The sequence below is a fragment of the Onychostruthus taczanowskii genome, unplaced genomic scaffold, assembly GCF_017590055.1.
Source record: "Onychostruthus taczanowskii isolate IOZ18803 unplaced genomic scaffold, ASM1759005v1 scaffold17, whole genome shotgun sequence".
NCBI classification, from domain to species: domain Eukaryota; kingdom Metazoa; phylum Chordata; class Aves; order Passeriformes; family Passeridae; genus Onychostruthus; species Onychostruthus taczanowskii.
This window is the reverse complement of record NW_024498906.1, coordinates 13,487,467-13,507,923: the sequence shown is the minus strand read 5'-3', so window position 1 is coordinate 13,507,923 and position 20,457 is coordinate 13,487,467. Positions and strand designations below refer to the sequence as shown.

General features: G+C 41.1%; 1 protein-coding gene across 2 annotated transcripts in view; it reads left to right on the top strand.

The window, feature by feature from the left end:
• DSCAM (DS cell adhesion molecule) overlaps positions 1 to 20,457 on the top strand; it is a 381,330-nt gene that overhangs the window by 283,330 nt on the left and 77,543 nt on the right. For both annotated transcript variants that reach the window (XM_041399843.1, XM_041399844.1), the window contains exons 14-18: positions 1,043 to 1,210; positions 4,731 to 4,801; positions 10,067 to 10,307; positions 11,914 to 12,060; positions 13,875 to 14,030. In XM_041399843.1, coding sequence (XP_041255777.1) covers positions 1,043 to 1,210; positions 4,731 to 4,801; positions 10,067 to 10,307; positions 11,914 to 12,060; positions 13,875 to 14,030 — 783 coding nt within the window. The remainder of the gene's footprint in view (positions 1 to 1,042; positions 1,211 to 4,730; positions 4,802 to 10,066; positions 10,308 to 11,913; positions 12,061 to 13,874; positions 14,031 to 20,457) is intronic.

Sequence of the window (20,457 nt, the reverse complement as noted above, 5' to 3'; positions counted from 1 at the left end):
ATAGGCAGTGGCCCTGAGTCCCCTGGGAGCAGGGAGTGCTCAGCCCCAGCCCCGCAGGAGAGGTCTCTTTTGAAATTCCTTTCCTGAAAGTATCCCATAGAGGAAGCTGTGACACACTCAGTTACCAAAGTAAAAGACATTCTAGTGATTTTTAGCATTAAAATGTCCCTTAATCTGGGCAGAGGCATCTCTCACTGGATCGTGACACATGGGCAGGGACACCTTCCACTATTCCAGGCTGTTCCAAGCCCCAGTGTCCAACCTGTCCTGGACACTTTCAGGGATGGGGTGGCCACAGCTTCTCAGGGCAACCTGTGCCAGAGCCTCCCGTCCCTCACAGGGAAGAATTACTTCTGAAAAACCTCTCAGAGTTCTCTCCCTGGAGCCACGCTGGAGCTGTTCCTCCGCAGCCTTGCCTGCCTGCAGCAGCCTTGTGCTAGGCAGGAGGGGTTCCCCTGCTGCAGCCCCAGCCGAGGCAGCAGCAGCTCTGTGCTGCTCCCGACACATCCCTGCGGTGTTATGAATAAAAAGTTATCTAGTTTTTTAAGGTTGCAGAGTTAAAACAAGTTGGACCAGTTGCTGTTAAGTTAGCTTCATTGTTGAGAGTTGTTCTTCAATTACCTGTTAATGGTTGGTGATTAACCATTGTCCCCCTGAGCACAAGCAACTCTCTCACTGAGTGAAGGTCCTTTTGAGGCAGCAACTCCCATTTTTGTGCAGTTGTTCCAATGCCCCAAAGGTAAGAAATCACACTCACAAAACTGGGCAATTTTTGCTGCTCTCAGCACCTCGTCAAAGACTAGCTATTTCTATGGATTTGCTGATGACCCCAGAGCTAAGATCTCATTGTTCTCAGCAGAACTCTTGGAGCAGTCAGGAGTGCTGTCAAGGAAGGGGAGGGATCGCTGGATTTGCTTGGATCAAAATGTGTTTTCTGTATTAACACAGCAGTGGCATGAAACAATTTAACTTCATGCTTGTATCACCCACATTAACACCACCACTGATTTGTCTATTTCTACTGATATTTCTTATCAAACAGACTCTTGGGACTCTGTCCAGAGAACCAGAGATGTTTCCCCTCAGCTAAACCAAGCCACCATCATCGACCTGCACCCGTCCTCCACGTACAACATCCGCATGTACGCCAAGAACCGCATCGGCAAGAGCGAGGCCAGCAACGAGCTCACCATCACCACTGATGAAGCAGGTATGACCTGGCTTTGCAGCCTCGAAATTCTGTGGGAATTATCTCTCTTTGATGTCAGGAATCATTGCATGAAACGCTGCTTATGTGACTGCGGCTATATCAAAAGGAATAGTGAGTTATTCCCATGGAACAGCGTGACTTTTGCAACTTCATTGTGCAGGGCGCTAATTAAAGCTGTTCAGTGGCATCTAGTGGCCAAAGAAGACATTGTGCTCCAAATTTTCCTTGTTGGGAATAAGATACCTGTGTCTACAGTGAGGCAACTCAATCAGCAACATCCTGTTTTTAGTGGTGGTATTGAGGCTTTCCGTACATGTTTAGATATGAATGTAGGTAACTAATTTAAATTTCTTCCTTTTGAGAATGTTGATCCACATGAATCAGCTCTTCATTTGAATATTCCCTTACTCAACATGATCATTTGAATATTCACTCACTCAACCCTCCCACTATTTATTTTTTTGGCCTCTATTTAAATCTCTTGGCTGTCGCTTGTTAATGTCGTTCCCCTGATATTGTTCTGTTGTATTACAGAATCACAGAATCACTTAAGTTGGAAAACACCTCCAAGGTTATCAAATCTGACCTTTATTTTTACCTTTAACCTTTTATTCTCCTGCATCAGCACCAGGAGTACTGTGTGGGCATTTTCCCTTTGGTGACTGAAGCCACTGTCACGTACATGGAATTTCTGCCTTCCTTTACCTTTTGTTAAGTCAGCACTGCTTCCTTCTTTGGGGATTTAGAGATGACAACATGGTGACAGTGTCCTGGCAGTGAAAATTCCCTTTCTCTTTTAAGATTCATGTTGGTCTTGGATTTGAATACCCAGAGACTGATTTTTAGTTCAGGTCCTATGAACACAACTGTGTAATTCCCATTTAATTTCCCTGGGAATTTGCTACAATAAAAACACAATCCCTGTCAGGACAACATGGTTTTGGTTCTGAGGGACTTTCTGACTAGGAACAGCACACAAGGGCTCACAGTGGAAAGCAGAATAAGCTGGAGACAACATAAGTTGCATTTCTTTTATCATTCCAGCAGAAGGAAAGCATGCTCTAAACAGTGAACAGTTTGATTGAAAAATACTTTTTTTTGATCAAAAATTTTCTCTTCCTTTGTGCAAAGAAAATGTGAAATCACTAGAGAAAACAGACTATCCATTCTTCCAGCCAGAGGCATCTCTAACCCCAAATGCCCATCCTTCCTTGTGCAAAATAGAGGGCTGAGCCTTGGATCAGCTCTCTTGTGCTCGCTTTTTCACCCATACTTGGAATGGTTTTTACTTGCCAAGTTTTTCCTGACTAGTAATTAAGTTGTCAGGATCAGCAGCTGCCCTTGGAATAAAAAACCAGCTTCCCCATGAGCAGGGTGGAACCTTAACATCACATTTTATTCAGCTCTTTGTAACCAGGTTTCAGAATAAATGATCCTTTTGTCGCTGTCTTTTGAGGAGCGGTTAGTTGGTAGAAAAAGACCATCAGTGTGGAACTGTATTCAAAAGTCACTGATCTACCTAGGGAAGGACTGGGAGGGAGGAGGTCAGGCTTAGGCAGAGTTTGTGATGTTTTTCTCCTGGGTTTTTATTTCAGGGGATGCACGAAGTATAGGAACATCTTTTTTTTTGATCACTGTTTACTTCTGTTCCCTGCTTTTACAGCAGGCATTGGGGAACAGCATGGGTGCAGGGGATGAGAGAGAGGCTAATGAGTAGGGAGCAAAACAAAGGTCCAAGAAATACAAGATAAAAACCAAGCAACTTGGAAAGGGGGGCAGATTCTGTATCACATATTGCAAAGAAATATCTCTATTAAAAAGAAACCTGTAAAAGGTCTCTGTGGCCAAAGGATACGTAAGGATGGAACAATTTCAAAGCTTGCATACCACATCTTTCTTTCCATACAACCCCAATTAGCTCATGTGTTGGAAAATAGATACCAATACACACTTGCTCCAATGCCTGTCAGAAAATAAAAAGAGCATTATGGCCATTGCCTAATACTGAAATCAATAGAGGAAATGGGGATAGCTGGGTTTTATGTCCTTGCCACAAACTCTGTATGACATTAAGTACGTAAAACAAATTACTTCTTATTTAACATCTCCCTATGGTGTGCTGGGAGCACTTAGCTATTCAAGTCTGTGAAAAAAAAATAAAAATTGGGGTCTTTTGAGAAAAAGTCAGGATTTTTGGGGGCAGATTTTAAAACCCATTTTTAGGATCAAATGTTTGGCTCAAATTCCACTACATTATAATGTACCCCAGAGGAGTGGCATTCATTTTTGTCAACAGAAAGACAAAATCAAGGTCAGGCTTCAAAAAATTCATAGAGATCTCATTTTTTGCCAGTGGACTTTTTCCTCTTCTCCTTCCTTTATATTAATGCAAGAAGAATGAAAATAAATTTCTTTCAAGCTTTGGGAATTTCTCATACGAAGGACAGTCAGGAATGGAAGAGAATAGGGCATATTTAATAACTTAAACATATTATAGGCTGTATTCTGTGTCTCTGCTTTCATCAGTTCAAGCAAAATGTTCTGCTTCCTTTCACCACTGCTGTCATTTATTGCTGCTCCACCTCTAACAGCCCCATCTCACCCTTTCCATTGCTTTCCTTCCTTTGTCCTGCTATTAAACCTAATTTAATACCTTTTACTGAGGCCGTATTCTGCATCAAGGGAACCCTCTGCAGCAGCTCGAGGTGGCTCCATCCCTCTCCTCAGATCTTTCCTTTGCAGTGATTTACCTTGCTGAGCAAGCAATTTACTGCACATCTCTCTGTTCAATCCCAGCTGATCCTGATCTGCTTTGTAGCTGCCCAGCTGATGAGGAGGTTCCTTCTTTTTTCATTCACATTTAAAGCCTCCTGCACACCTTTGGCACCTTGTTGATGGTCCATGAAAGTTTCTCTGGCTCAAGCAGGAATTGAAAGAAGATTTTCCCACCTACAAGTTATTTTTTTGTCTGATTTCCAGGCTGGAACTCTTACTGGGGAGGGGGATAGTGTAAAGTGTGAAGGATTTTGTGTAAAATATCTGATATTGGACTGAATGTGTTCAGTTTCCAGTGAACAAAGGGGGTCCCACTGGAAAATTTGCAACAAGTTGAAAGCAGGATTAGGAGCTTCTGGCTCATCTGCTTTAGATGAACTCTGCTGCTTTTCTATCACCCACAGGGTTGTGACTGCTGAAAATTCCTCCTGCCTATCTCCAGAAATGCAGAGACATCACTGTGGGCGTATCTCTAGCCAAGAAAACCACTATTATTCATTTTATTCTGTTCATTTCATTTACCAGCTTGGTATGTTTTGGCATATGGTGTATTTTGTCGTTGGCCAGAGATGACACCTGAATGCAGAAGATTCCTGGCCCTGCTTTTGTTTGGTGAAGTTTTCCATGTGGCACTGACTTCAACCTCTGTGATGCTGGGGTGTAAAGGTTTTTCACATTTTGTGTGAAATGCTGAATTCCTTGGGCTGTGAGGGCCACTTTTGATGCATTTTCCTTCTCTTTCCAGCTCCTGATGGTCCACCTCAGGATGTGCAGCTTGAGCCTATATCTTCACAGAGCATCAGAGTCACCTGGAAGGTAAATACTCACACATCCACAGACAGGATAGGCTCTGTCAGTATTTGGATGCTTTCAAGGGAGTAGTATAACAATTGTGCCTTGGTTATTTTATTTAGGAGAGACATTGCAGATGCCTTTGCCAACAAATCTTCAAATATTTGCCACTGAAGGGAGCATCATGCAAAGAAAGCTTTCCATTGGAGAGTAAAAGTAGCAGCTGCTTGCATTCCCTTCTTTTTTCTGATTTCAGAGATAAGGCCACATGAGGAAATGAACACTCACAAAATTTCACTGTGGTTCTGGGCAAAACTTCCCCAGAAACCATTTTTCTAGGTTTTTCCCAGTATTCTGACAATGACAGAAAGTTTTAAATGCTTTAGTATGACACCAGAGGTACTTAAACCATGTGTTAAATGGTATTGTGATATATACTGCTTGTGTATTTTGTTGCTAATTCCATATATTTACAATTCTTTAATATGTAATGTTAAGAGCTGAAGTGGCATAATAATAATAATGATTAATTTTTATATGGATGTTAGTTACTTCTGCAGATGTGGGTGATGTGGCTTTTGTCCTATTATATGGAATATTCAGAAAGTCAGGGGCAGTGAGGATCTGCTTGTTACCCAAATAATTATGGATGATTGGTTATTTATTGCACAATAATGAATATATTGTAGGTTTAAGCCAGTTAGTTAAAAGGCAGGTTCAGAACCTCTTCTGAATCTGCAATGCTGATGATTGAATCTTGTCCACATCTTAAATTTATGTCAGTGTTGCTTTTCACCAAATGATATCCAAAACCAAAAGCTGTGTGGTCACAGATTTACCTGGAGTGAAACACAACAATGAACTTAGAGAAGATATGGATTCAAATCCAACACAAAGTCAGTAGAGCAAAGGAAGTGGTTTTTGAAGCCATGCAAGGGTGTACAGTGATTCACAAGAACTGAAATAAATTCTTAATAGTTTTTTTCTTTTTAAAACCACTTAAGAACTGTGACTATCTGATGAAGTCAACTATAATCTTCAAGCTTCTATGCCTGAATTTGTTTTTATGGATTTATGGGTAGGCAGATTGAAAGGCTTTGTTTACTTTTTCAGCAAGTTCACTTTGGGGGATGTTTTTAAAAGCTGGAGGGGAAGATGGGCACCACTGGCCCCTTATGGAATTCTTAGCTGCTGTTTGTGAAGTTCTGCTATTAAATTTTATATATGCAGATGTGAACAGGCAGCTACAGGACAAACACAATTCCCACCCCTACATTTCAATAATTGCCTAAAATATAGTTCAGTTTGTACTTCAAGGACACTTCAAGTACAACTGAGTGTGTCCTGGGCTCTGGGTGTTGCCTGATATTGAAGGATATCAAATGAGGGGCTGGGGTTGTGTTCCCAAGATCGTGTTTGGGATTTGATTGGAGAATTCTTGTCAAGCAAAGTTCAGTATCTAATAGAACAAGATATTCACAGAAATGAGTTATATATTTAATACATACTTCATTAGCCTGGTCTCATGAGCTGAAGGGAGGGATGGATTTTCACAATTTGGAATGAGCTTAAGGTGAAGTCACTGGGCAGGGTTAGAGCATATGTAGTCCTGTCTTTATTAAGGTAGTTATTTCCTGAATGACAGTTTCTAAGCTGATTAAAAAATCTTCTCTTCCCTATTAAGAAGTCCCAAACCAGGAGCGAGCCACTTACTTGCCTTGACTTATTTCAGTTTTCTCCAGGTCAGAGCAGTTTTGGTTCATTACTCAAAAAGTAACTTTAAGATGGTCCCACTGAAATAATCCAGTTTGGTTCCATGTTGAATCCTAACTTTTGGGTAGGTCCCTACAATGCTGTGCAGAAGGCACTCATTGAGTGTCTAATAAATTGTAATTAAGAATAAATAAGAGATCCATCCTATGTTGTCATGGAAGCCAAAAAACAAGAAAAGAACCTGACCTTGGTAGTTTTTATTTTGGAGGCATGTAGAGCTTTAGCCATGAAAGGCTATGATGACGTTGAACAAACAGGACTGTGGTGAAAACCATGGTTATATTTAAAGCTGGCAAGCTTTATTAAAACACAGTGTCAATAACAGCAAAAGGAGCAGGGAATACCACATGGATTATCTTTCATCATATATTAAATCCCATTTCTGCAGCTTGTTTCAGCTGTAAATCTTCATTTAAAGTTTTGTCTTAGTCCACTCTTAGAAAATCCCAGTCAAGCAAAGTTGTATTGGTCTGTGGTTTGTTTAATCCAATATCTCTGTGTCCACATAAGACTTTGGGTTTCAGACTGAGCTGGTAAATAAAATTTACCACTTTTTGGTTGTTTAAAGTGGTGCTGAGATAATGGGAATTAAACAGAAATACTCATTTAGAAAAGAGCATGAAAATATTCTTATTTTTTCACGTAGTACTTTAGCTTACGTAAATGAACCCATTAAATTTAGTCATGGGGAACTAAATTTTCCTTTTTATTCCTATTTACACACACACAAAAGTATAGAATGTCATACTTTACGAAAGTCATTGATACTCTGCCTTAAAATATTGAATTCTGTGAGGAAAGCAGAAAGTGTATGGACTGAAACTTACTTTTCCATAATGTTCTATGGCTACTGACTGGGTTCACAATATTTTTTCCCCAGGAACACTAAGGTTTTTCACTCAATTTTCTACCAAAAATGTGTCTATACACTAGAAGGAATATTTATCAAACGAGTCATGTGTGCAAAAAGTCAACTCAAAATGAAGTTTTCAGGTCACAGTCACAAAGAACATTGGAATTTTTGTGAAGCAGAACATTTCAATGTTTTTCCCTGAAGTGACTTGGAGTTTGTTTTATATTGTATAATGTTTCCAATGGTGGGGAAAAAAAACCTGAAAGTTAATATTTTATTTAAAGAAAAAAATCCCTTGACTGAAAACAATTATGAAGAAGTTCATGAAAATTTCAAAGTTTGTCATTTTATTCCAATTCAAAATGAGAAAGTATAATTGTAGAATTCCCAGTGAAGAGGCTGCTGTGGCTGCTTTGTTCACCCTGTTTGTGTGGAAGTCAAACTGTTGTCAATCAGGATGAGCAGAGGGATGGAGCAGCTCTGCTGGCAGGAAAGGCTGGCACAGCTGGGATTGTTCAGCTGCACAGGAGAAGCTTTGGGCTGAGCTCAGGGTGGCCTTGCAGGGCCTGAAGGAGCCCCAGGAAACCTGGAGAGAGACAATTTCCAGGGGATGCAGGGACAGCACACAGGGAATGGCTCCCAGTGCCAGAGGGCAGGGCTGGATGGGATCTTGGGAATGAGGAATTGTTCCCTGGCAGGGTGGGCAGGGGCTGGGATAGAATTCCCAGAGCAGCTGTGGCTGCCCCTGGATCCCTGGCAGTGCCCAAGGGCAGGCTGGACACTGGGGCTGGAGCAGCCTGGCACAGTGGAAGGTGTCCCTGCCATGGCAGGGGTGGCACTGGGTGGGGCTTTGAGATCCCTTTTAACCCAAACCATTCAGTGTTTCCATGAATTTATCTGAACTCAAACAACAAAAATCTGACCTTAATTTCCCTCCCAGCTTAAAGGTTCCTCCTTCTGCAAACATTCAAAGATCACAAAGCCATGGAATTATCCAGAATAGGTAACACACTTAGAAAGGGCTCTGATAATAAAATTACCTGTATGTTTCTAAAGCAAGTTTTTGGGAGTTTTTGACCAAAAAACCCAGAGAAATATTCAAACAGGACACAATTATACTCTTAGATTCCCAAAACACCATCCTTACCCCTGCTGTGTGATGTGCAAGGATCTCAAGATCTGAATTTGCTAATTTGATCAGCTACATCTGATCAGAGTGATACAGTGGGAATTGAAATTATGTCATCACTTCAAGTTCTGTGTCTGTTTCTCAGGCAAGAGGGAGAAAAAAAAAACATATGAAGAGATTATTCAATCAGTCAGTTCCACACAGTGACACACATTGTAAATTTGGGAGTGGGCTGCCGAGCAATGGTTTTGATGGTAGTGGATGAAAGGCAAAGCTCACCCTGGTTTTATCATCCCCAGTGCACTATAAACTCCCCAAAACAGGCAGGTCCTGTGGCAGAAATGAGTGTTTTTCTTGAGAATCTGTTCCTCAGGACATTTAATGGGATATAGAAGCAACAGAAGTTGCTGCCTCTGCCAGTCCAACCGTTGCTGATAAAGTGCATCACAAAGACCTTTTCTGTGGAGCAGTGGGACAGATGAGCTTGTAGGCATCTCTTGGGAGTTTGAAAGAGGTTTGGAGGATTGCAAAGAGATTTTTTTGCTCCTGGATTACAAACTGTGCCTTAAGATGCATATAAATATATATATACTAAAATATATATACTAAAATATATATACTAATTATGCTTCATATAGATAAAAAATCAGGCAGGAATATTATCAGATATGTAAATTAGTCCAATACTATTTAAATATAATTTTTGTGGGTATTGCTGTCAATAACAGGCTTTTTCCCTGAGCTGAAAATCTCTGCTTTGCACTAGACCACATTATATATTGCAGAGCACACAAATAATTTCCACTAGTCAGGAGCAGGGGATCTTGCACTGAGAAATGTGACACATAATTATGGCCAACCATTTTGTGCTGTCCATATCCCTGAATGCCAGATACATTGCAGCTATTCAGTATGCAAATCCCTGCTTTCCAAATCATTGTTGCCTTCAGCACTCATTATCTAATCATCTTTCCACACTACATACTGAATTAACAGAAGCATATTTCAAAGCACAGCATAAAATTTTCCTAATGCACGGGACTGAATAAACTCCTGTGACTGCCTTGCACAGATCAATAAATGCCTTCCTAAAGGTTCAGTGAATGGTGGGGGCTGCTGGCAAAAATAATTAGTAGTGAATAGTGGCCTGGAATGCAAATATACCCTTATCAACTCAGCTTGGATTGATTCACCTGAAAAGAGAACAAAACATCATAGATTCACACTCAAAAGTGTCTCTGTATTGGATTTTTCTGTGCATGAACCATTCAACGGCCTTTCAGCACAGATTTGAAAAAGTCACACCTTTTGGACTTGATGATTTTGAAGGTCTCTTCCAACCTAGTCTTTGTGTGAAATTTATATGGTTGTAAAAAGTTGCTGTTTCACGTTTCTGAATTGTTGCCTAGAAATTGACTTGCATTCAGTTGTAAAAAACAAAAGTTAAACTTTTTTTTGTTTTCAATAATTTTAGGGGAAGCAACTTGACTTTGTATGTGTGCATTTAATGTGGAACTTTCCATTTTCTGTTCAGGCTCCAAAGAAGCACTTGCAGAATGGAATTATCCGTGGGTACCAGATAGGATATCGGGAGTACAGCGCGGGGGGAAATTTCCAGTTCAACATCATCAGCATCGACACCACCGGGGACAGTGAGGTTTATACACTGAATAACCTGAAAAAATTCACCCAGTATGGCATGGTGGTACAGGCCTGTAACCGGGCTGGGATTGGACCTTCTTCTCAGGAAATCATCACCACTACTCTTGAGGACGGTGGGTCCTTGGCAAACAGCTCTCATGGGATATGTTATTAATGTTATTATTATTATTATTTTATGTCTTTATCTTGTTGCATTTCTTGTTTGATAAGTGATGATGAAAGTAGGGATGATAAAAGACCAGTCTTTTGGTAGAAAGGTGCCTGCTCAATGAGCTTGTCTGATTTTCATTGCAAGGGTGAATTTATTTTACCAGGTAAATAAAAATAACTCTACTAATGTGATATATCCTGCTGTGAATGATGTTGACTGAGACCAAAAATTTCATTAAGAAGCCAAATTCTCTGGTGTTGACATATTTGCAACTGTTTTGATCTCATCATTACTCCAGAGTGATCTCATCATAGTTTTGAGAAGTGAAACTCTTAACAGGTGAAGCAATGTTGTATTTTTTGTTGGATTACTACTGTTTTCAAATGAATCTGCTGTATAACCAGAGCTCTTGTACTACACTGTCTTGTAAATCTTAAGAAAGATGTGGTTTTTTTCAAGGATATCTAATGACAGAAAAATCGTTGCTGTTTCAGGCAAAATTCACCCTGTCTAATCCAAGGAACAGTATAGATTTTTTTATTTTTTTTAACTGAATCAAAAGTACAAAACAATGAGAGGGAGTCCTCTAGTGGAAAAAGAGAATGATCCCATATCCAGAACAAAGAGTTCAGTATTTTAGGAGTATAACAGCAAATAATAATCCTAAAGGCTATGCAAGTAATATTTTCACCTACTGTAAATCATCATCAGTGTCCTGAAACCAGTGCCAGCTTGGAATCTGACTTCTGCATGGACAAAATGCAATATCACACATCTAAAATCCTCAAGAGCCACAGATTTTGGGGCAGGCTGTTCATGAAAGACTGATAGTTTTTTTTTTTTACTCTAAATGTTTCTAGGCTTAGCTTGCTGCAAGACCTCAAAAGGCAGCATGCTCACACAGACATATTTTATATTATAATAAATGGGATTTTTTGTCTCCTTCAGAATCCAGCATGCTTGCTTTTCTTGGAAATTTTTTGGTTGTCACTCAATTTTGGGTCCCTCTTAGAATTAAATATGCCATGAACTTTAAAAGCAGTGCCAGTTACTGATACTGCTGTATTGCTTTGACACTAAATGGCCAACAATTTGTTTGATTTTTCCCAGTTTTTTTAAATATCAGGAAAAATATATTTTGACCTTTTTTTCCTGTGTTTTTTAAAGATGTGCCCACTTTTTTCTCCCTCCACCAAATTAAAGGGACATCAGAATTGTTCACAAAGGTGCAAATTTGGCTGCAAACTTTAAAAATATGTTTAAATTGCTTACAGAATGTTCTACATATTGCAGTGTCAGAACACACTTATATTTCAAAAGAAGCAACAAAAAGCCTATTAAAAGAAGAGTCAGCAGCTAAGGAAACAGTACATCAAAAGTCATTCCAGGGAAAACAGCTGCACTTGCAGAAACATGTGGATTGCAGCAAGAATAAAGGATTTGCATTGTTAAAATGTGTAATGGTAATTAAATATTGTGTGGTGGGCTAGAGGGAAAAATAAAGGGTAGCTGAAAGAAGAATATTGAGTTGTTTTCATTGTGTTAAAATGGTGAATATCTTATTCCAGTGCCCAGTTGCCCTCCAGGGAATGTTCAAGCCACTGCCACGTCCCCAGAAACCATCTCCATTACCTGGTCAACGCTGGCAAAGGAAACCCTGAACGGGATCCTGCAGGGATTCAGGGTTATCTACTGGGCCAACCTCTTGGATGGAGGTGAGAAACACCAACCTGTTACCAAGTAAAAAGCTGTATGTGGCCTTTATATAATTTTCTCTCTGGTGTGAAGGCATTTGACTCCCTTTTCTTTTTGGTTTAGAGGAAACTTTGTCTACCTGTGAGGGAGCAGTTTTTCCTAGAGGCTGAACAGAGCAGGAAAGCTGCCTGGAGGAATCTCAGGGAAGACTCCCACCATGGGTTTGCAAAATTCCCCAGGCCTCCCATGGTACCCAACATGACCTGAGCAAATTGCACCTCAGTTACCAAGTCCTGAATGTTGGGTTTTTTTTAAAGAATGGTGACCTGAATCTAGAACAAACCAGCCCAAACCTGATTTTCTCTATAATTTGGCTGGTTATCTCTTTGCCTACTTGATATGCTATCACTTATTTTTTCATAGGATGCATTTCCTCTCCTGAGGAAAAAAGAAGGATTTTTTTCTTTGCTGAGGGCAAAAGAAGGAAATGTCTCTGGGAAAAGCTTGTTATTTCCATGCCAGCTTTTTCTGTTGTGTTTTGTACTCTTAGCATAATTCCTGGGGAAATAGGCTCCAGAGCAGAGACTGAGTGAAAGGATCAAAGGAGAATTGTGATGCTTTACTAATCTGCAATGTATTGCATGATGATAATTCCATGTGTGGCCCTTTCTTGTAAATTAAACAAATTAGTAGGTTTGAGATGCACATGACTTTATTTTTACTTGCCCTGTGGATTTTTCACAACTGTCTCCCTTCTTTTGCCTTCATCCAGCAGAACCACAGTTCACTGTAACCTGCAATTGTGCAAATCCTGGCCTCTGTTAATGTGGAAAAGGGAATTTAGAGTGGAAATGTGACCCAGAGGCCCGTTGTCCCTGCTGGTAATGGTAGACTCAAAAATATTTGGAAATCAACCACCAATTCCCTTAAAAATAAAGATGAAAAATGTATGAGAAGCATACAGAAAAAATGTAAACATGTAGGGCATAAAATTAAATGTTTACAGTGATGCCTGTAGTTTTGGATCAGATCCTGTGTGGATGTTATCACATCTAAGCTCCTATGTGATGTCTCACAACATGATGAAAAAAGATGATGTTCCTGCCATGCTTAAAACTGGATTTTCTTTATTTATTCAACTTTATTTGATGCCCTAAATATGTTTAAAGCTTTTCTCTTTTTTTTTGCCATATGGGTTGTACTTCTTACTTGCTGCAAAAAAAAAAAAAAGATTAATATGAAGTGCATCATCTTTCTGCTAGTAAATCTGATTTTACTGTGTTTAAATCTATTGTTAGCCACTATTGCTGCTATCAAGTGCTTTGCAGCAGCACTTGCTGCATATTTTAAAATAAAGGGGACATTTTCTTCATTTTCCTTATGAGAAATGGTCTTTCTCATAACCAGAAAATCTTTATGAAGATAACCGACATTCTCATTTTTTTTCTTTAGGGGATGTTTCACAATAATCTCTTCTTGTTATCTGTTCTTTATGAAAAATCTCATTACTTGTAGAATCTCTTCAATTCTCTTCATCATAGTTTAAAAAAAAAAAAAAGGTTTAAAAAAAAAGAGTTTGAAAATGAAAAACGGGTCTGCTTCAAGTGGAAACAGGTCAGGACATAAATGAATTAATTGTAATTCATTAAAATGCATTGCTATTCTGTAATAATGAAACGTTCCTTGTCTGGGACACCCGAGATTTCCACAGCAGGTATCAACACCTGGGAGAAGAGTGAACTTGGCAATAACTCCACTTCCATTTTATTTTATTTTATTTTATTTAATTTTATTTTATTTTATTTTATTTTAATTTTATTTTATTTTGTTTTAGAGCTGGGAGAGATAAAGAATGTCACTACTACCCAGCCTTCCCTGGAACTGGATGGCCTGGAAAAATACACCAACTACAGCATCCAGGTGCTGGCTTTTACCCGAGCTGGGGATGGAGTGAGGAGTGAGCAGATTTTCACCCGCACTAAAGAGGATGGTAAGGAGTGAAAGCATCTTCCATTCCCACTTCCAGGAAATGTTTGTTTGTCACAGGCAAATATTGCACACAGGCATGCAGAGACTGAAAACTCAGCCCTGGAGTGTCCCAGCACAGGGAGGAGCTGGAGCTGCTGCAGAGAGCCCAGAGGAGGCTCCAGGATGAGCAGAGGGATGGAGCAGCTCTGCTGGCAGGAAAGGCTGGCACAGCTGGGATTGTTCAGCTGCACAGGAGAAGCTTTGGGCTGAGCTCAGGGTGGCCTTGCAGGGCCTGAAGGAGCCCCAGGAAACCTGGAGAGAGACAATTTCCAGGGCATGCAGGGACAGCACACAGGGAATGGCTGCCAGTGCCAGAGGACAGGGCTGGATGGGATCTTGGGAATGAGGAATTGTTCCCTGGCAGGGTGGGCAGGGGCTGGGATGGAATTTCCAGAGCAGCTGGGGCTGCCCCTGGATCCCTGGCAGTGCCCAAGGCCAGGTTGGACACTGGGGCTGGAGCAGCCTGGCACAGTGGAAGGTGTCCCTGCCATGGCAGGGGTGGCACTGGGTGGGCTTTGAGATCCCTTCCAACCCAAACCATTCTGATATTCTACGAAAATGGGGAAAGAAGGAGAGACTCTTCTGGAACTGTATTATATTGCTTAGATCCCACTAAGAATGTTTTTTTCAGTATATATATATATTCCACATATACCTCCTCCTTCAAAAGCATTTTTGTTCTTTATTTTTGTTCAAAAATAAAGAACAAAAATGTCTTACCTTTGTTCCTAGACCAAAGCATGGCAAATTCAATTCCTGATGCTGAAAGTTTAAGAAACTTTTAATCATACACAGACCCAGACACGTGACATTCCATAATCACTTTATTTTAACTGTAACTATTATAATCACTTCAGGTTGCCTCAGTAGGATGCCATGCACTGATCTATTTCTGGAGCACTAAAATTCCAAATTCAGGGGAGGTTTTGTCCCTAACCTTTTTTAATGCCTTGAAAATACTATGAGATGTAGAAATGTATTTTTTGATCCCCTAAATGCTTTTGAAAAACTGGATCAAGACCTTTTATGGTACAGATAAAAATGCCCACAGTCCTCTCAATGAGGTTACTTGAATAATGTTTAATTTGTAAATTCTCATGTGAGTTATACAGTATGTTTTCAAGGAAATTAGTCAATGGATTTTCCTTTCTTATTTATCCACTTTATTGGTCACTCGTGAATATATGAATATACATGCCAGTTTTTTTATTTGTAATAAGATTTATAAAAGTGACAAGAGAACAAGTTCAGTAAATTAACTGACTTGATGAATTCTGTGTTATTTTTTCCACTAAAAATTATGTGAATACAGTTTTTAATTTTTTTCCAATTAAATATTAAGGGACTCATTCTAAAATTTCCATACATTGTAAGGTCATCTGGCCTCAGCTGTAGCTGTATCCAGGGAATGCAGTAAATGGAAATTGCTCAGCTCTAGACTTGTGTGTCTCAAACAGTGAACATTCTCATCAGCCTAAAGTCCTTTAACAGTTACTTTGGAGCACCCAGGTCCTGACTCAGATGCTCATGGGACACCTAGTGCTTGGAAGTAGATGGATTTATTTTAATGAAAAAAAGATCTAAGATGTAAAATCTAAAATGTCAGAGAACTGCAAAACACATGCTGCATTTTCAAGTTACTTTTTGTCAAGTAGATCCCAGCATAGCAAATTCCCTGAATTCTCTCTGAACACAAAGGCTCTCAGCCCTGAGCCTTGGGGGTGGGATTTAATCCGCCAGGAGCCAGGAGTTATATCCCACACTGCTCCAGGAGCTTGGGGACAGGCTGGTCTTGGGGATATCTGGTTCATGTCAGAAGCTTCAAACATTTCTTCTCCTTCTTCTCCTTCTCCTCCTCTTTCTCCTTTTTCTCCTCCTCCTCTTTCTCCTCTTTCTCCTCCTCCTCTTTCTTCTCCTCCTCTTTCTTCTCCTCTTTCTCCTTCTTTTCCTCCTGTAATTCTCCTGGTCCTTCTCCTTGTCCTCCTCCTTCCCCTCCTCCTTCTCTTTCTCCTTCTTCTCTTCCTTCTCCTCCTCCACCTTCTCTTCCTTCTCTTCCTCATCTTTTTCCATCTCCTCCATCGTCTCCTTCTTCATTTTTGTCCTCTTTTTCCCCCTAGCCCAGCCTCATTTGGTCATCCCAGTTCTGGTGGTGGCTCTTTTGCTGTCTCCATGCCTGGGATCAGACAGGCCCTGATGAGGGGAGCACGTTGCCTCAGACTGTGTTCCTCCATCGTCTCCTTCATAATTTTTGTCCTCTTTTTCCCCTAGCCCAGCCTCATTTGGTCATCCCAGTTCTGGTGGTGGCTCTTTTGCTGTCTCCATGCCTGGGATCAGACAGGCCCTGATGAGGGGAGCACGTTGCCTCAGACTGTGTTTGGCAGCTGTGCAAAGGCTCTTCTCTCACCTCTACTCCTCCTGGCAGCTCAGCAATAACTCACTCTGAGACAGCCTGAGCAAACTTTCCAGAGATTTTCTGATGCCTCACACTGGTTCCATTCATTAAATCCTTTGCCCAGAAAACTAAATGGAAAGGTGTTCCAGAAAATACAATGATTTCATATTCAGCTTCAGCTTCACAACTTTTTACTAAGGGCAGGAAAGGTTTTGAGTGGAATATACAGAGACCTGCAGTTAAGCATAAGCAAAACCCAAAATCCTGGATCTAAACATCCTGAAGGATATGGAAGTTAAAGAGGAAAGGAGCATTCACATTGCCAAACTCTGTGCACCAAACAGGTGCCTCATTTCTCAGAAAAAGGGACATTTCTACTGTCATTTTCTAAGGAAAATGTTCTGTAGAGGATTATTCAGGAGGACTAATTCCAGTGCACTTAAAAGATTCTGCCCTGAATTTAGTTTAAGCCTTTCCTTGGCATGTGAAATAAATTAATTGGGATCCTAACAGAGCTTAGAACTGGAAACCTTCTATCTCTGCTCCCAGACCTTCTCTGGCTAAAATTAGGACACAAGATATTCCACCATCCTCTAATAAAATCTGGAAATCTGGGATATTTTTAAGTGGCTGCCAAGCCCTCCACATCATTATTGCTATGAAGCCATGGCTGATCATTAATTCCTTTCTCTTTTTTTCTTTTCTTTTACATGAGAGGAAACTTTTCTTTGTAAAATCAATGGTGCAGCATTTTCCACTGCTGCTGGAAAATGCAGTCCGAGCCTCCTGTGACTTCTCTGTTGGTGTTCAGCTAAAGACATCAACCCAAAATTTCTTCAGCAGGCTTGAAATCTCTAAGGGTAACCCAGCAAGTGAATCCGGGACGGAATGCCTTGATACTTTGATTTCTTGTAATGTTTGATACTGGTTTTAGACACCAGAGGTCAGACACTGCTGCTGATCAGCAAAGGAAATGGGAGCAACTCCAGCAAATAATAGGAAATGAGCTTTCAAGGAATGAGCTTTCCTTTCAATATGATCATATTTATGGGTTTTATTTAGCTTTCCCCCCAGTTTTCCTGAAAGCTGACTTCAGAAAAAATGCTGCTCTTTTTGGAGTTCCTCCTGGTAGAAAAAATAAGCCAAGAAGAAATGTCCAATTTTTAAAAATTCATTCTGTTTTTGTCCATTACCTTTTCCTCTTCACAGTTTCTAATAAGCTGCACATCCTCTTCACCTGGAGACTTGATTTAATAAACCATTAAAAATTAAAGCAGCTCTTCCACTTTATTTCCCTGTTGTGATCAAAATGCAGTTTGAAAGGCTTCTCTGTTTTGCAGCAAGAGGGAGTGTGTGTCACAAATTCCCTCTCTGCTCCCGTGCTACAAATGCAACATGAGCAAACCACGGTTGCAACAAGGAATTTGGTGCCTGAACAAGCCTGGAATGTGACACAGCACCTTGCCTGGCAGCAGTGCCCTGACCTTGAGCAGACCATGGGAGCACACAGACCCCAGAGCCCCCATCCCAGGAAAGCTTCCAGCAGCTGGGACTTCGGTCTGGGTGTCTGGCAGAGGTGGCATCTGGGCTGGCTGTGACACAGGAGGATTTTTGCAGCAGTGCTGTGATTCCAGCTGTCTGGCATTCAGAGCCAGGCAAAAGCTGCAGCAGGAAGGAAGGGAAAATAGTACCAATCCCTCTGCCAGCCCTGCTCTGCCTGAATCCAAAGAGATTTTCCTCCTCTCCTTCCTCTCCCTGGACACCAAGCTTCCTGACCACTGGCATGAGAGACACAGACAGCATCTGGCAAGCTTTACATTTATTCTAAAATGATTAAGCAGAAATCCAGCCAGGTGCATGTTCAGTACTCCTTGGAGCAGAGCTCTGCCTGGCTTTGTTCAGCTGATGAGGGTGACTGGGCTCTGGGATGAAAAATTGCCCTTGATGACCCTTTAATGCACTTTTTTTTCTAGCAGTAAAGATCTCCAATTTTATCTTTTTGACTAAGAAGCAAAAGGCAAAGAACATGTTCCCCTTGGGAAACTGGCAGGATTTGATAGAAATGGTGTACTTAATATGAGGCCAATTCAGAGTAAATTCACGTGTGGATGTGTTTTGTCTGACATTGTAGGTGGAATATCTATATGAACAAACAGGCAGCAGTCAGGAGTTGAGTTTATTTTGTTTTTTCTAAGTGCAGCCAGCAATGGAATAGTCCCGTGTCGTGGAGAATTAAAACCCTGTTACAGAACAAGGCTCACATTTCTGGTTTATTTGTGATACCACTCTTAAATGCACCACAGTCTGTGCATTTGCCTTCCTGCTGCTCGGTACTGCGAAGAAAAATGGTGATAATCTCTCTGCTTATGAAAAGGAGAATGAGAAAGTTCCTGGAGCTCCTCCCCATTATCTGGCACATCTAAATGCTGGTTCCCAGCCCTGTCGTATCAGGATAATTGCCTGCTCTGCTTTAGCATTTCACTTGCACTGTCAGGAATACAAAGTGTTCTCCTCCACATGAAAGCAGGATGCTATTTCCGTGTTTTTCAAAGCCTTGCTAGCTGGAGAATGAGGCCATCTTTGATCTTAAATTTGCCACATCTGCTCCCTGGAAAGCTGCAAAGTTGTTTAGAAGCAGTCCTCAGCTTCTCACTGTATTTTTACCCCCGGTGACTAGGGGGGAAAAAAAACAATCTATGGCATTGTGCAAATTCAGTTTGTCTTTCTGGGAGCTGTGGGAGTCAGTGTGCTAAATAAAGGTCCAGGGAGAATTCAATAAGGCAGCTCAGGTCTCCTGATACTGCTGGCTTGTAATGATGGAAAGGCTGGGGATGCAGTGGCACTGAGGGAAGATACCTCAAGTTTGCTTGGCAAGGCTCAGGATTTTCCTCTCCAGGATCAGGCAAGCACCACATTCCCCAGCCACAACTTCTCCAGATGCCCAAGGAACCCAGTTTAGTAATGGCTGATGCTGAGATAGCTCTTATGAGGTCCAGGGGATGGGTTTGACCTATGACTTTACCCTCTGGACAGAGAACAGTGTGGGGTCTGTGGAGCATCAGGTGAGATTCTGCAGGATTCCTGCCAAGGAAATGTAAACACTTCCACATGCACATTGGAATGACACACAGCTTTCATGTGCACAGCCCAGCAGTGCAGCAAAAAGAGGACTGATACATGAGTTTTCAGAATAATTTTGGTAACGCTGCAAAAACTGCTGCCCGACTCCAACCCAGTGAGGTGCAGGGGTCCTTGGGTTGAAAATTTTACTGAATGGCTTCCTGAGTTTCTTTCTGGCCCCTCTTTCTGCTGAGCTCACACCAGACAGCAACACAGCAATGCCAGGGAATGTTTCCCACATGGGCCCAATGACTGGAAAATGCCAGATGAATTCTGAGTTAATCCCTCAGCAGTCGACAGCCATGACCAATTACCATCAGAACCTGTCCCTATAGATCACACCCTGATTTAACAATAAATTGCATTAACCTCATCCATCTATTTGCAGTGATTTCCAGAAAACATTGCTATCCATAAAGGAATCCTCCTGTGGGTTAGGTAATTACCCTGGAGAGCCAGCTTTCACTCCTCAGCAGCAGGAGCAAATAGCATTTCTAATGAGCTGGGTATAAATAACAAGTTGGATGCTGTCAAGCATCAATATTTACTCTGCATTGGATAGAGCTGCTAACTGAATTAGCCCCTTTGCAGCGAGGGGCTGGCTTTGCATGCAATTATCACCATGACGTTCTCACTTGATGCCTAATTAGCTCTCTCAGCACACTATAAATAGAAAATGCACATCCAGAGACGTAGCACTGAGTGGTGCCTGTCAGTTTTCTCACATCTTTCCAGGACCACCTATGCAGATGTAAAATTGAGGGTCTCCTCACATTGTTTTGCACAAAAGATGAGGAAATTTAGATCCCAGGCTAGCTGACTTCTCTTTATGGGGAAAGTTCTGGAGCAGCATAATATCTGCTTGCTTAATTGAGGC